We start from the raw sequence: 14,175 nt of genomic DNA, 5'->3' as shown, positions 1-14,175 counted from the left end.
AGAAGCTTGCAAGGGACCGGCGAGACCCCTAACTAGTTCTTCAGTGTTAGAGACAGTTGGGTGGTGGTTATTGAATGGAGCAGAAACAAGTCCCTGCATAATACCCTCGGTTAAATGCCAATCGCCTCGATATTTTCCTAACACTACTGATGTTTGCGACAGTATGATGGACCCCGTGTCGATCAGATCGGAATCCCACGCCCTCGGCGCCTCAGCTCACATCTAGACATTAGACCGAGTTCGAGGTAGTACACTGTAAGTAAGCCTCTGCTCATCGGGTTATACGAGTCCACGGCTAAAGTCAGCGGCTAGGATAAATTCGAAAGGAGACCCCTCCGTGGAATGAGCCGAGATGCCTGCAGTGCCGCCACCAATATATGCTAGTACGAGCCAGCGCAATGACTATCTGATGGCTGAAACGGAATTGATATCCCAAACGATGCCAAGACGACCGTTGCGGGCCCAAAGAGGAAATCCTGTATCCCTCGCCGGCGTCAATCAGGGACTGCCCGAGCTTCCCCTGCAGGGATGGGAATAGGCCGGAGTCCGAAGCGATTGTGGTCAGCTTATAGACCCAGTCGAGGGATTCCAGGCATCAGAACGCTGGATCTCGGCCAATGAGCCGACGGAGAAACGAATGAAGCCAAGCGGATTAGATGAAGCCGATGGAGGAACTAGTGTATATATGAAACGACGCTCTTGGCAGGGCTTCTTTCATCTCACGGGCTCCATCGCGCGATGTCGATGCATGCGCAGCGATTGTATATAACGTCCGCGGTCTGGCTGCAGAGACGTTTCTGCTGCTTCTTCAACCAGGGAAAGCTGTGCATTCCATTCACTTTGCTTCGTTCTCTTTCTATTCTCTATTCACTCCTTCGTCCTAGCTGACACCCACATTCTTTATCTCTACTCATCAACATGAAGACCTCCTTCGGATTGCTCGCTCTGGCAGCGGCTGCTAAGCTGGTCAACGCCCACGCCACCGTCTTCGCTGTCTGGATCAACGACGAGGACCAGGGCCTGGGCAACACTGCTGATGGCTACATTCGTTCTCCCCCCAACAACAGCCCCGTCACCGATGTCACCTCGAAGGACATGACCTGCAACGTCAACGGCGCTACCGCGGCCGCCAAAACCCTGGACGTCAAGGCCGGTGACAAGATCACGTTCGAGTGGCACCACAACAGCCGCGATGCCTCGGACGACATCATTGCCTCTTCCCACCTGGGCCCCGTCATGGTCTACATGGCCCCCACGGAGAAGGGCTCCGCCGGCAGCGGCTGGGTCAAGATCGCCGAGGATGGCTACTCGAACGGCAAATGGGCTGTTGACACTCTGATTGCCAACCGCGGCAAGCACTCCATCACCGTCCCCGATGTGCCCGCCGGCGAGTATCTGTTCCGCCCCGAGATCATTGCCCTGCACGAGGGTAACCGCGAGGGCGGCGCTCAGCTCTACATGGAGTGTGTGCAGGTGAAGGTCACCTCCGATGGCTCCAAGACCCTGCCTGAGGGTGTCTCCATCCCCGGCACCTACACCGCCACCGACCCGGGCATTCTGTTCGACATCTACAACTCCTTCGACAGCTACCCCATCCCCGGCCCGGCCGTCTGGGATGGCTCTTCCTCTGGTTCCAGCTCTGGATCGTCCAAGACCACCGCTGCTGCACCTGCCGCCACCTCCGCCGCCTCTGCTTCCTCCACCAAGGCCCCGGCCACTACCGCTGCTCCTGTCCAGACCGAGTCTGCGAAGCCCGCTACCTCCACGACTCAGGCTGCCGCCCCGACTACCCTCGTCACGTCTGCGAAGCCCACGGCCACGGCTACGGCTGGCGCCGGTGACTCCGGCTCTGGCTCCTGCTCCGCCACCGCCCCCGCCACCGGTGTCGTCAAGATGTACGCGCAGTGCGGTGGCATGAACTACTCTGGCAGCACCACTTGCGAGAGCGGTCTGACCTGCAAGCAGTGGAACCCCTACTACCACCAGTGCGTTAAGGCTTAGATATAGCCTGTCAATTTGTACGGCGGAGATAGGCGTGTTGGATAGATGGCGTTGTCCTAGCCACTGTTGATATGACTTTAGACAGATATCAGACAAGTCTAGTCTAATTCGATTAGCTACCATTCATCCTGGCACAAGATTACATTGTAGACTGTGTGACGCATGTTCCCATCTCAGAACTGCAGTATATCCTCGAAATAGTTCCGGATACTCGGCCCCGAAATATCACACCCAAATGCCACAAGCCCATCAGGCCGTACTACCACTACAGCTCCTTGCTCTATGTCGACTCCGTATTCCACATGTGCCCGCCCGTCCGGGTCGAAGTATGTATCGCCAAACGGGTTCATGCCCACAGCCTCATACGCAGAGCACTGAATCACAGGGGTAATGGTGAACCACCTGATAGCCTTATGGCCGTACAAGTCGCTGTTCTGGTCCAGATACCCCCGAAAATCCAGCAAGGCCTTCTGACGCTGCTCCGAACGACCAGTAAACACTAGCACCTGGAACGCTCCAACATTGCGCAAGACCTGGTGGAGACGTATCCTCGCAAGGAGGCCCGGCATCACAACTTCCACATCCGGCGCCCGACTCCCAGACGCAGGATTTATCCGCACAGAGGCAGACCTATTAATCGCATTTTCCGCATACGAAATCCCCAAACCCGTATTAAACGACGCAGCCTTGTCGAATATCTCCCCAAGGACCACATACGGGTCGGCGGTAGAATCCCCTTGGTACCAGGACGGCCACTTGTGCGTCATGAGCAGGGCGATGTCCTTGTCGTAGTTGATAAGCTTTTCGACGGCCTCCTTTCTCTCGGCGGCGTATGTCTCGATGACGGCTGGCCGCGAAAGCCCGTGGATCTGTAGCGCTAGTTTCCAGGCGAGGTTGACTGCATCGTGGATCCCGGTGTTGAGTCCCTGCGCTGCACCGCTACTATGTGTGTGCGCGGCGTCGCCGCAGAGAAAGATGTGCTTGCCGGAGGAGAATGTGCGAGCCATGCGCTGGCTGATCTTGTAGCTGGCATAGCTTTAGCTGGATGAGGTCCCGGGTAAATAAAGAAGGAAACTCACAGCGTCCACCAATGCACCTCGGTAAACCGGACATGGAACGGGGCCATCGCGCGGATGGCCTCCGTCTCTGCAACCTCTTGGGTGACTCCATCGGGGTATCTGGCGGCGATTTCCGGTGTGTATGCGTAGCCGATGCGCGTTGCGCCATGGTCAAGAGGCGCCCATAAGACGTTCCCGTGGGTCTTGCTTTCTATGGCGCTGGGTCTGTCAGCTGTACGCCAAAGTCCACGAAGCACGGTGTTTACCCGTATGCCCGACTGATGGGCATGTCGGTCTCGACTATCCCGTCGATTCGTATCCATTGATCTTCGGACGTGTCGCCATCGAACGGGATGTTGGCTTGCTTTCGGACGAAGCTTCGGCCGCCGTCGGCGCCGACGAGGTATTTCCTTTTCACTTAGTGGTTGTTCGGTGGGTTTGGTGGTGTTTACTTACCCCTTCAGGATGATATTACTCTGTGTTCTATGGTCGATGCATGTTACAGTAACAGGGTAGTTATTCCCCGCGTCGGGGTCAATCTCATAATCCACGCACTCTGTCGCGGGATAGTACGCAGTACCGACGGTCTGCAGCTTCTCGCGCAGGATAGCCTCCGTATACATCTGTCGGAGGACGAGGGCGAAATCAAAGGCCGTGCCGGTGATGTTTTCCATGAACGTCCAGACGCGTCCGGGGTGTCTATCATAGTTAGAACAGGCTTTCGTAAGAAGGAAACGGTACAAGATATTACTGTCTCTCGCCGTCTTTATAAGTAACACTACTCCTACAGGCAAACCCCTGCTGGAGCATCGGCTGGATAAGATCCAGCTGCTCGAGCAGCTCACACGTGCGAGGGAACAGCGTAATGGCGCGGCCATAGCTGCCCCCGCTTTCCTTGTCGTGCTTCTCGGGGACGCATACTGAGATGTTGAATTTGGCAAGCTGATAGCCTAGTACGAGGCCTACAGGGCCGCCACCGACGACTATCACGTCGTATTGAGCTGGAGGGGTCTCACTTGGTAATTTTATCGGAGACATGTTGCACATAGAGCAATGAGGAGCGATGTGCCGCCTCTTAGGATATTTATAGTTGTATCTTATCTCATGCGATGCGCAGACGGGGTGTCACTGACCCCGCGCATCGTTATCAACATCGACGGACTAGTCCGACAGATGATACGACTATCGACAGACGACAGGATCTGGTTCCTAAGCTAAATCATGTGCCGGGCATAGACGACAGTGACCGAATATAGGATCTGAAGCCCGGCCAAACATATCCATGCCTACACATCCATGTGAGAGCGTATACAAGGGGATGGACCGAGTGACGTACATCAATAGAGGCTTTCTTAGTAGCTTCTAAATCATGAGATGTCTCAATGGACATCCTATACTTCAGTTCGGCAGATGGTGTATAGGTGAGCGGGTCAATCGGAAGCACTGCAAGACACCGAACAGCAGCTAAGACATGCCCCACGGCGTCCACCAGAGCCAAGGAGCATCAGGGTCTGCTAGCCGGTGACATTCCGAGGAATGCCCACTGCTGACTACGGAGTACTCCGTAGACATAATGTGCTGTGTGCGAAATGTCGGGCTATATAGGAAAGCTAAATCTGGCGGTGACATCATCACTGAAGTCATCGCATCCGACATCACCACCATGGCTCCGTCGCAAATCACCCCCAGACAAGGATTTCGTCGCATTGAATCCTGTCACGCTTGAGCATTCCGTGACGCTAATGCGCGATCGACAAGCCCACACGCCATGGCATCGCGTCACGATGGCATCGATTCGGAGGATTGGCCGGAGGAGAGTCTCAGTCGCAGGTCGTCGCTGTTGCACGGCCGCGGACTGATCGCCGACCAGGGGTTGAATACGGGCGTGCGAGTGATGGGTAAGCCAGCTCATGATCTACTCCAGCATGCATCTAACCCTCTGTCCAGACGATGGCCGCCTCGACATCAACTTCCATAAGCGCAAGCCCCTCCTGGGTAAGCTACAGAAACACCTGCAGACCGCACCGTACGACCGCCGTCCGTCCGCGATCCACGCGACCGAGGAGAAGGAGCATTTCCCGCTGCGCCTGAACATCGTCATCCAAGTCGTCGGGTCGCAGGGCGACGTCCAGCCGTTTGTCATCCTGGGCAAGGAGCTGAAGAAGCATGGGCACCGCGTGCGCCTGGCGACGCATCTTTCATTCAACGAATATGTCAACGAGCAGGGGTTGGAGTTCTTCAACATCGGCGGCGATCCCGCCGAGCTGATGGCGTTCATGGTCAAGAATCCCGGGTTGATGCCGGACATGCGGACGATCCGCAGCGGCGCGATCCAGCGCCGCCGACGCGACATGAAGACCATCTTCACCGGGTGTTGGCGGTCGTGCTTTGAGACCGGCGACGGGACTGGGCTGCATCATATCCGCGATGACCCGTGGAGCGACACGGTCGACTATCGCGACCGCCCGTTTGTCGCGGATGTGATCATTGCGAATCCGCCGAGCTTTGCGCATATCAGCTGCGCGGAAAAGCTCGGCATCCCGCTGAATATGATGTTTACGTGGGTGCCCCGAGTTTTGATCATGGTGTGATTGCTGACACTGTGAATGTAGAATGCCGTGGACGGCGACGCAGGCGTTTCCTCATCCGCTGGCGAACATCCGGTCGGGAAATACGAAGCCCTCCGCTGCGAACTTCGCGTCCTACGCGATCGTCGAGATCATGATGTGGGAGGGTCTGGGTGACTTGATCAATCGGTTTCGCAAGAGAGAGCTGGGCCTGGACCCGTTGGACGCCATTCGCGCGCCCAGCATTGCGCACCGTCTGCGCGTGCCCTTTACCTATCTCTGGTACGACTCACGGCCCTGCTGCTGCTTCGTCAGCTGACTCTATACCTACTAGGTCCCCTGCGCTCCTCCCGAAACCCAAAGATTGGGACGATAGTATCGACGTGTGCGGGTTCCAATTCTACTCCTCGGGGTCCGATTACCAGCCCCCGGAGGAACTCGATGCCTTTCTCAAGGCCGGGCCACCGCCAATCTATGTCGGGTTCGGATCGATCGTCGTCGACAATGCGGAGAAGCTCACCGAGATTGTGTTCGAGGCCGTCCGACGCAGCGGCCAGCGCGCGATAGTGTCAAAGGGATGGGGGAACATTGGCGCAGGCGAGACGGAGATCCCCGACAACATCCTGCTCATTGGGAAGTGTCCGCACGACTGGTTGTTCCAGCATGTGTCGTGTGTGATCCACCACGGCGGGGCTGGGACGACCGCCGCCGGTCTACTCGCAGGCCGCCCGACCATCGTCATCCCGTTCTTTGGTGACCAGCCGTTCTGGGGGTCGATTGTCGCGCGGGCTGGCGCGGGACCGCTGCCCGTCCCGTACAAGCAGTTGACGGTGGAGAAGCTGACGGAGGCAATCCAGACGGCGTTGAAGCCGGAGACGCTGGAAAAGGCCGGGGAGATTGGGGCGGAGATGCGGATGGAAAACGGGATGAAGAATGCCGTGTCCAGCTTCCACCAACATCTGGATATAGATAGTCTCCGGTGCTCGCTGTGTCCCAAACGTCCTGCGGTGTGGTTCATCCAGCATTCGCATATCAAACTCAGTGCGTTCGCGGCGACGGTGCTGGTGGAGACGGGACTGTTGAAGCCGCATAATATCGTACTGTGGGTGCCTCTGTTCTGCGCTGCTGAGAATCCTTAGGCTGATGAATAGCATAGATACCGTCCACAGGAGTACGACACGACGCGCGACCCAAAAGGCCCCCTCTCCGCCGGTGCCGAGGTGCTGTATGGAGTGGTGACGGACTTCATCAGCGGTCTTGCGTCAGTCCCGATCGAGATGTCCGAGGCCGTTTCGTGGAGACATAACAATCACTTTTCCGATCGTGGCCACCATCGCCACAGACACCACCACCATCACCGTCATCCTCCTGAAGACTATCCCGGGGGTTGTCCCTGTCTGCGAAAGTCCGGCGAGCGAGGCCAAGCGTCCACGGATCTCACGGGGGGAACACAGGAGAAACAGCCACCGCGGGGCGAAGACCACCTCCAGCGCTGGGAACAGGAAGTCGACCAAGAGGGACACGAAGATGGAGAAGACTCTACATCCGAGGAGGGGGAGGAGGGATCAGACACAAGCTACGAGTCGGCCGAAGATCGATTGTCGAATTCCGAAGGGGCGTCGTCCGATACCACCGTGGCCGATCCGGAGGGACTTGGGAATTGTGGACAAGAACTCGATCTCGAGAAGACGATGACTAGACATCTGTCTAAAGACCTTACTAGCACGCAGATCGTCCTGTCGGAGACGGGATACCACGCCGGCAAGTTCGCAAAACAGGTCCTCAATTGGGTTCTGCTGTTGCCCACAGACTTGACTCTCAGTCTGTCCAAGGGATTCCACAACGCCCCAAAGCTCTACCACGACAAAACTGTGCTGGACACGCCCAAGGTGCGAGGGGTGCGAAGCGGCTTCAGGGCTGCTGGAACGGTAAGTGCTCTCATACCGAGTCTTTGCAGAAAGCTAATGCGTTACAGGAATTCACACAAAGCTTCTACCATGGCATCACCGGCTTGGTCACGCAGCCTGCTCGTGGGTTTTCTGAAACGGGGCCCAAGGGGCTCGTCAAAGGCATGGGGAAAGGCATCGGGGGGGTTTTTTTCAAGCCTATTGGCGGTACGTCTTCTTGCCATTGAACCCCTCGCATCCTCTAACTGTATAGGTCTCTGGGGACTCGCCGGCTACCCTCTGAGCGGGATCCATAAAAGCCTCCGGAACTCCATATCCAAATCCAAAACCAAGGAAATTCTCCAGTCGCGACTGGTACAAGGCGTCGAGGAGATGTGCGCAGCAACGACGGAAGAACGCGCCGAGGTGATTCGACGATGGCATGAGATCCAGAAACATGATCGGGCCAGCGCTCACAGCAATGGGCATGCCGGCTGATCTTCCCGACCATCCTTTATGTGTATATACCCTAACCCGTGACGATTGACGTGTACATACAACTGTATACTACGCATCCATACACCCATACACCAAGATACACGCACTAAGCCAACGTAATCTTCCCATCCGCAAGCTCGATATTCGCAGCCCACACGCCCCGACCATCGGCGGTATCCTTCCCATTATTAAACGCATGGAAGAGGATAGCAGCCCCGTCAGCGCGAAAATCCGCACCCCCCGGGCCCCCCAGCGGCCCAGCACTACTCGGATCCCCGGACGACAGCAGCGGCGCCCCCGGACCGGCGGCCTTGGTCCACGGGCCCGTGATCGCCGACGCCGTCGCCCAGCTCATGTCGTAGTACATGGTGTTGAACATGTTGGACGAAAACGACAGGTAGTAGGTGCCGTCGTGCTTGACGAGGGAGGGCGCCTCGACGAGCGGGCCGTCGGCCTCGTCGCGATCGATCAGCTGCGTCGGGTCGCCGACGGGCGTCACGGCGTCTGCGGCCAGCCTTTGCAGCATGATCGGGGTCGGGTGCTGGTTGTCCCCGGTGTTGAGGCTGTTCCCGTCGACCTTGTACACAACGTACCGGGTGCCGTCGTCGTCTTGGTAGCCGGAGGCGTCGATGGCGCCGCCCTGCGCGAGGGGGCAGGCGAGCGCGTTGGCTTCGGGTGTGTAGGGGCCCTGGGCGGAGGGAGAGGTTGCGGCGCCGATGCAGTGCTTGGTGGAGTTACGGGCGGTCGCGGAGTAGTACATGACGAAGGTGCCGTCGTCCTAGATCCAGCATAGGTGTGTTAGCATCTGCAGTGAGATCGAGAGTCTGTTCCAGCATACCCGTTGGATAACGTCCGGTGCCCACACACTGGGGCTTCCACCCTCAGCTACCCAGCCTGGAAACGGACCAGGCAAGGCGTCGACTCCGTCGAGAAGAGTCCACGACTGGAAGTCGGTGGAATGTGCCACCTGCGCATTGATGCCTCCGCTGTTCGTGCCAAAGGCGTAGTATCCATCGTCTGTCTGGATCACAGCCGGATCGGGGAAGTCGACATCCAGTATTTTCCAGGGCTCTGCTGCATGGACGACTGCCAGGCCGAGGATTGATGCAATAAGAGCGGATTTGAGCGTTGCTGGAGACATTTTAGGTTGGTTTTTACATCTACAACTTGCAGCCAGCAAGGACACTTTACATGATTACTTCCCCTGAGCCCTTCGCACAGCCATGCTGACGCCTGCGACATTGCTTATGGCTTGTGGGGTTCAGCGATCACTGCCAGAATGAATAGTTTTAGCCCTAACAAGGTATGATTGGAATTGCATGTGTATCGTGTGTCAGAAGTACCGGGATGCTGCATTTACATAACGAACGGCTGGTCGTGTATCGGTCTAGTCTGCTAAGATCCACCAGCAGACGCAGCAGCGCTTTCGTGCAGATAATGCAAGACACTGTTCGATCTGCCCGTTGCTGGCTGACTTGCCAAGCAAGACTGCGCCCCAATCCTCCTTATCCACTATAGAAGCCGTCGTTGAACGGGTCCCGAGGAACAGCCACAGAGAAAGCCCTAAGGAAGACCCTACGAGGCCCGCGCTGAGCTCCAGACGGCCTCTTTGCCGTCATTATTGGCTCACTGGTCGTATCCAGCACAGCCACAGCATATCCCAATTCTTCTGGTTCCCTGGACCAGACGATGAGCTCAACCGTGTCCAATGATGACCACACTGGTACGAGAAGACGAACTTGGCAGCGGCCGGTTGTTGCCGATATGGCTGTATTAATACTAGAGATGACCCCGCGTGGCTGACCTTTCTACTTTCTATCTCTCTCTCTCTTTCGCATCCTCACCTCCTTAACTCCTACCTACTTCTCCGCAGCATGTCGTACCCGCCTAATAATAACTACGGCCCGCCGCCGCAGCAGCAGCCGTACGGACAGCCGTATCCTCCGCATTCTCAGGGGGGATACCCCCCGCAGGCCCCTCCTCCGCAGGGCTATCCGCCCCAGCAGCCGCCAGGACCAGGCCAGTACCAGCAGTATCCTCCGCCGCAGTCGATGCCACCGCAGCAGCATGCGCAGCAGTCCTGGGCGCCTCCGCCGGGACAGTATCCTCCGCAGGGACAATACGCTCCGCCCCCGCAGCAGGGCCAGGGACAGTACGCGCCGCCGCCAGCGCACTACAACCCAGCCGTACTACCCGCCGCAAGGCCAGCACCCTCCTCCGGGCCAGTATGCTCCGCCGAACCCCTACGGCCAGTACCCGCCGCCGATGCAGGGCAACGCACCCGGCTACCCCCCGCAGACCGTCGTCCCCGCGCCCCCGTCCCTCGGCTACGACCCCGACGCACGCGCGCCCGGCGACGCCACGAAGGAAGCCGAAGCGCTCCGCAAGGCGATGAAAGGCTTCGGGACGGACGAGGCGGCGCTGATCCGGATCCTGAGCACGCCGGACCCGCTGCAGATGGCGCTGATCCGGCACACGTACGCGGCCAAGATCGGGCGCGACCTCGAGAAGGACATCAAGTCCGAGACGTCGGGGAAGCTGGAGGACGCGCTGCTGGCGCTGGCGCTGGGGCCGCTGGGCCACGACGTGCGGCATCTGAAGCAGGCGATGGCCGGGGTCGGCACGGACGAGACGGCGATGAACGACGTGCTGGTGGGGCGGACGAACGCGGACCTGCGCGCCATCAAGTACGCCTACGTCAGCACGTACAAGAAGCCGCTGCTGGACGACGTCAAGAGCGACCTGTCCGGTAAGACGGAGCGGTTCTTCGAGATGCTGCTGCAGGCGGCGCGGCCGGAGCCCGGGACATATTTTGACGCCGCGTCGGTGGATGCCGACGTGCGCGAGATCCACCAGGCGACGCAGGCGAAGACGGGGACTGACGAGATCGGCGTGTCCGCGGTGTTTCTCAATGCGCCCGATGCGAAGCTCGTGGCGATCGCGCGCGCGTTCGAGGCGCGGTATCATAAGAGTCTGGAGAGGGTGCTGCGCGATGAGTTTTCGGGGCATCTGAAGGCCGTGTTTGTTGCTATGCTCCAGCATGCGATGGACCCGGAGCTGTACCACGCGCGCAAGCTGGCTGAGTGTATTCCCGAGGGTGGCCCGGTCGACATGGGCCGGCTGATCTACTGGATGGCGCATCTGCATTGGAACCGTCCGTACCGCGACGCGGTCAAGGTTCGGTTGCAGCGCGACTTGAAGGTCGACCTGGCGTCCCGCATCCTGCGGCTGGTTCCTCCAGGCGATGTGCAGAAGTGTCTGATGGCTCTGTGGTGAGTGTCGTGGGTTCAGGTATGATGCGGCGAGCGATGTGATTCCCGATGAGATGTATTTTCTACGATGGGAGGCAATGGGTCTGTTTATCGCGTGCAATGTTTAATGATTCCACGTCCCGAACCTGCTACACTTGAATGGGATGAAGGTCACTGTAATAATTGAATGCGTTCTATCAAGCGTAATTCTATCAACGTATGTGCGTCCCTCGAAACCAAGCTATGTACAATTTGACGGTCTATACCTGGGCGTCACGGTTCTCGACATGCTCCTGCGGCTCAGGCTTGTCGAAGTTCCCCTCCTTAATCTCGAATCGGAACCGCTCCTCGTCCTCCTTCAGCTGCGCCTTGAGCATAGCGTTGGCCCGCCAGATCGGCTTCTGCTCGAACAACTGGTCGACGACCTCGAGCGGGATGCCGCTCGTCTCGGGGATGAGGAAAAAGGCAAAGAAGAAGGCCAAGAACGACAGGGCCGCGAAGAAAAAGTACACACCATAGTGCATCTTGTCAAACATCTGCTCGGTGAAGCGGGAGACGAGGAAGTTGAACAGCCAGTTGCTGGCGGTGGTGCAGGCCTGGGCCAGGGTGCGGAAGTTGGGGTCGAAGAACTCCGAGTTGATCACCCACGGCGTGCCGTTCCAAGTGGGCGTGTACACCGCAGTCCAGAGGTAGAAGAAGAAGATGGCGGCGATGCCGCCGCTGGTGAGATGGTCGGTCGGGTTGGACTCGGGTTTGGCAACGCAGATGTAGCCGCCGATAATCCACATGCAGATGGATCCGCACACGGCGCCGCCGAGCAGGAGGTTGCGGCGGCCCAGCTGGTCGACCAGGAAGAGCAGCCAGATGATGGTCATCACGGCCTTGACGACGCCGAAGAAGCCCGTCATCAGGTTCACGGTGTCGGGCGCGATGCCGATGCTCTTGAACACCGTCGGCGAGTAGTAGTTGATCGCGTTGATGCCCGAGCCGTTCTGCCAGAAGAACAGCATGCAGCCCAGGAAGAGACGGTACAGGAGGGTCGGGCGGGCGGCCGCCGCCTGGAAGGGCTTCCAGAAGCCCAGGCCGACCTTGGCCTTTTGTTCCTCGTGGGCCTGGTCGATGGCGGCCACTTCCTCGGTGATGTAGATGTCCGAGGGCTCCAGTTGACGGATCCAGCAGAGATTGGCCATGGCCTTTTCCCGCTTGCCCTTCAGGAACAGCCACCGGGGAGACTCTCGCATCCAGAGAGCTCCGACAAACAGCAGGCCCGACGGGATGATCTGCACGGCGAAGGGGATGATCCATTGTTCGTGGCTAGGAGACATGGTCTTTTCGACACCGTACTATAGTCACCAGGGGTTAGTTTGCGTTTCTAGTCTCGGCTGCATGGTCTAACGGCTCACTCACGTTGATGAAGAATCCGACTAATCCGCCAACCTGCCATCCGAGCTCATACAGACCGACCAGCCGACCACGGATAGCCGGAGGGGCCAGCTCAGAGAGGTAGATGGGGATGATGTTCGAGGCAATACCGGTGCCCAGTCCCGAGAGGACTCGACCAGCATACATGATGCCCAGACCCCGGGCTCCCGTGGTCCCCAGCTGCAGACCGGATCCAAAGGTGAAGACCGCCGAGGCCAGCACCAGACCCCATTTGCGTCCCCAGTAGTAGCCGACGCCGTAGGTGAGCAGTGCACCGAAGAAGGCGCCCGCAATGAAAAGAGAGACAATGTTCTCACTGATCAGGTTGACGTGCTCGGGCGTCATCTGGTCCAGTCCGAGTTCGTGCGTGAACGAGTCGAGCGTGATTGTCGTCCCGATGAAGGCACTAGTATAACCGATCATGTTGGAGCCACACGAGGCAATGACAGCGAGGACGTAGACCCGCCAGTTGTAGACCGACTTGGGCGTCGGCCGGTCCTCGACAACGTGGAGGAGACCCATGGCTGCTGGATAGACAGCTAGCAGGGGAGGAAGAGTACGACAGGTCCCGGCAGTGGAAGGAAGGGATAAGACGTCCGAAGAAGATGCTGGTTCAGAGAGGGAAGAGAAATGCTATGGTCTGGAGAAGACAGGCCGGGACTGGGGATCTAAGTAATAAGATGCGTCCATGTTTTCTCCATGCCCTCCGGCTCGGTGAGGGCTTCCTCCACTCGAACCCTCTCCACACTCCCTTTTCGATGCCCGTGGCGAACCCCGTCTGGGGACGTCACGAGGATTGAATAACGAGAGCTACGATACGTTGAGCTGCAATCGCCGTGGGATGGACGCAAATCGACCTCTCAGCGTGAAGGATCTTCCCCCATCTCCATCTGCATCTCCATCTCCTCCCCATGTTGACGTGGAACAAGGGCCGGGGAAGTGTTTTCCCCAGACGGCTCTCGTTCGCTTACCCGCTGCAGAGGGCGAAACATTCAACCGCGGGGATAGCACAGAAGGCTGCTTATATATCCATTGCAATACCCTGGCGTTCTCCCAGCACTTGGCACCTTGGCAGGTACAGCTTTCTATCCTCCGTAGACGCTTCGATGGCTGGTCTAGAGGCATGAAATATTGCTCTACGGTGTGAGAATCACGCCTGTGAAGAAGCATCGGGATGCACACATGCTGTACGGAGAACAAAGGCCGGGCATACTCCGTAAGACTGGCACACAATCCCACATCCCGTGCAAAATCTGCTCTGGTCGAGAATCTCTGCCACGACGAGGGCCGCTCGGCTCGGTTCGGCAGGGCTGTTTCGTGGAAGAGCAAAGTCCCACCGGGCCAGCCGTGATGGAGCGGAAATTGCTTAGCCGGCCAGTGAGGTTTCGGGTTCCTGAAGCTGCAGCCGATGGATGAGCCATTAGCCCGGCTGGAGGCCGGAAACTTGCCGAGTATTGCCAATAATCCCGACGATCGCAGTTCGGTGTGTGGA

General features: G+C 58.1%; 6 protein-coding genes across 6 annotated transcripts; 3 read left to right on the top strand and 3 right to left on the bottom strand.

Moving 5' to 3' along the window:
• Nucleotides 1-918: 918 nt before the first annotated feature.
• On the top strand, nucleotides 919-2,001 carry eglD (putative endoglucanase; the record flags this gene model as incomplete). The annotated part of the gene is made up of 1 exon (XM_001216411.1): nucleotides 919-2,001. The coding sequence occupies one exon, from the start codon at nucleotides 919-921 to the stop codon at nucleotides 1,999-2,001; it is 1,083 nt and encodes a 360-aa protein (XP_001216411.1).
• A 1,075-nt stretch (nucleotides 2,002-3,076) lies between these two features.
• ATEG_07789 (uncharacterized protein) lies at nucleotides 3,077-4,097 on the bottom strand (the record flags this gene model as incomplete). The annotated part of the gene is made up of 4 exons (XM_001216410.1): nucleotides 3,077-3,284; nucleotides 3,326-3,469; nucleotides 3,516-3,758; nucleotides 3,856-4,097. The coding sequence occupies 4 exons, from the start codon at nucleotides 4,095-4,097 to the stop codon at nucleotides 3,077-3,079; spliced, it is 837 nt and encodes a 278-aa protein (XP_001216410.1).
• A 730-nt stretch (nucleotides 4,098-4,827) lies between these two features.
• Nucleotides 4,828-8,010, top strand: ATEG_07788 (putative UDP-glucose,sterol transferase; the record flags this gene model as incomplete). Its single annotated transcript, XM_001216409.1, has 7 exons — nucleotides 4,828-4,957; nucleotides 5,007-5,619; nucleotides 5,672-5,908; nucleotides 5,961-6,728; nucleotides 6,783-7,554; nucleotides 7,602-7,740; nucleotides 7,787-8,010. The coding sequence occupies 7 exons, from the start codon at nucleotides 4,828-4,830 to the stop codon at nucleotides 8,008-8,010; spliced, it is 2,883 nt and encodes a 960-aa protein (XP_001216409.1).
• Nucleotides 8,011-8,744: 734 nt separating this feature from the next.
• ATEG_07787 (uncharacterized protein) lies at nucleotides 8,745-9,151 on the bottom strand (the record flags this gene model as incomplete). Its single annotated transcript, XM_001216408.1, has 2 exons — nucleotides 8,745-8,788; nucleotides 8,878-9,151. The coding sequence occupies 2 exons, from the start codon at nucleotides 9,149-9,151 to the stop codon at nucleotides 8,745-8,747; spliced, it is 318 nt and encodes a 105-aa protein (XP_001216408.1).
• A 733-nt stretch (nucleotides 9,152-9,884) lies between these two features.
• Nucleotides 9,885-11,286, top strand: ATEG_07786 (annexin; the record flags this gene model as incomplete). Its single annotated transcript, XM_001216407.1, has 3 exons — nucleotides 9,885-10,162; nucleotides 10,214-10,235; nucleotides 10,282-11,286. 3 exons carry the CDS (start codon nucleotides 9,885-9,887, stop codon nucleotides 11,284-11,286), a joined length of 1,305 nt encoding a protein of 434 aa, XP_001216407.1.
• A 235-nt stretch (nucleotides 11,287-11,521) lies between these two features.
• On the bottom strand, nucleotides 11,522-13,205 carry ATEG_07785 (sugar porter family MFS transporter; the record flags this gene model as incomplete). Its single annotated transcript, XM_001216406.1, has 2 exons — nucleotides 11,522-12,604; nucleotides 12,669-13,205. 2 exons carry the CDS (start codon nucleotides 13,203-13,205, stop codon nucleotides 11,522-11,524), a joined length of 1,620 nt encoding a protein of 539 aa, XP_001216406.1.
• Nucleotides 13,206-14,175: the final 970 nt, after the last annotated feature.

Source organism: Aspergillus terreus, genomic scaffold, assembly GCF_000149615.1.
Source record: "Aspergillus terreus NIH2624 scaffold_11 genomic scaffold, whole genome shotgun sequence".
Classification (NCBI taxonomy): Eukaryota; Fungi; Ascomycota; class Eurotiomycetes; order Eurotiales; family Aspergillaceae; genus Aspergillus; species Aspergillus terreus.
This window is presented reverse-complemented; position numbering and strand designations above follow the sequence as displayed.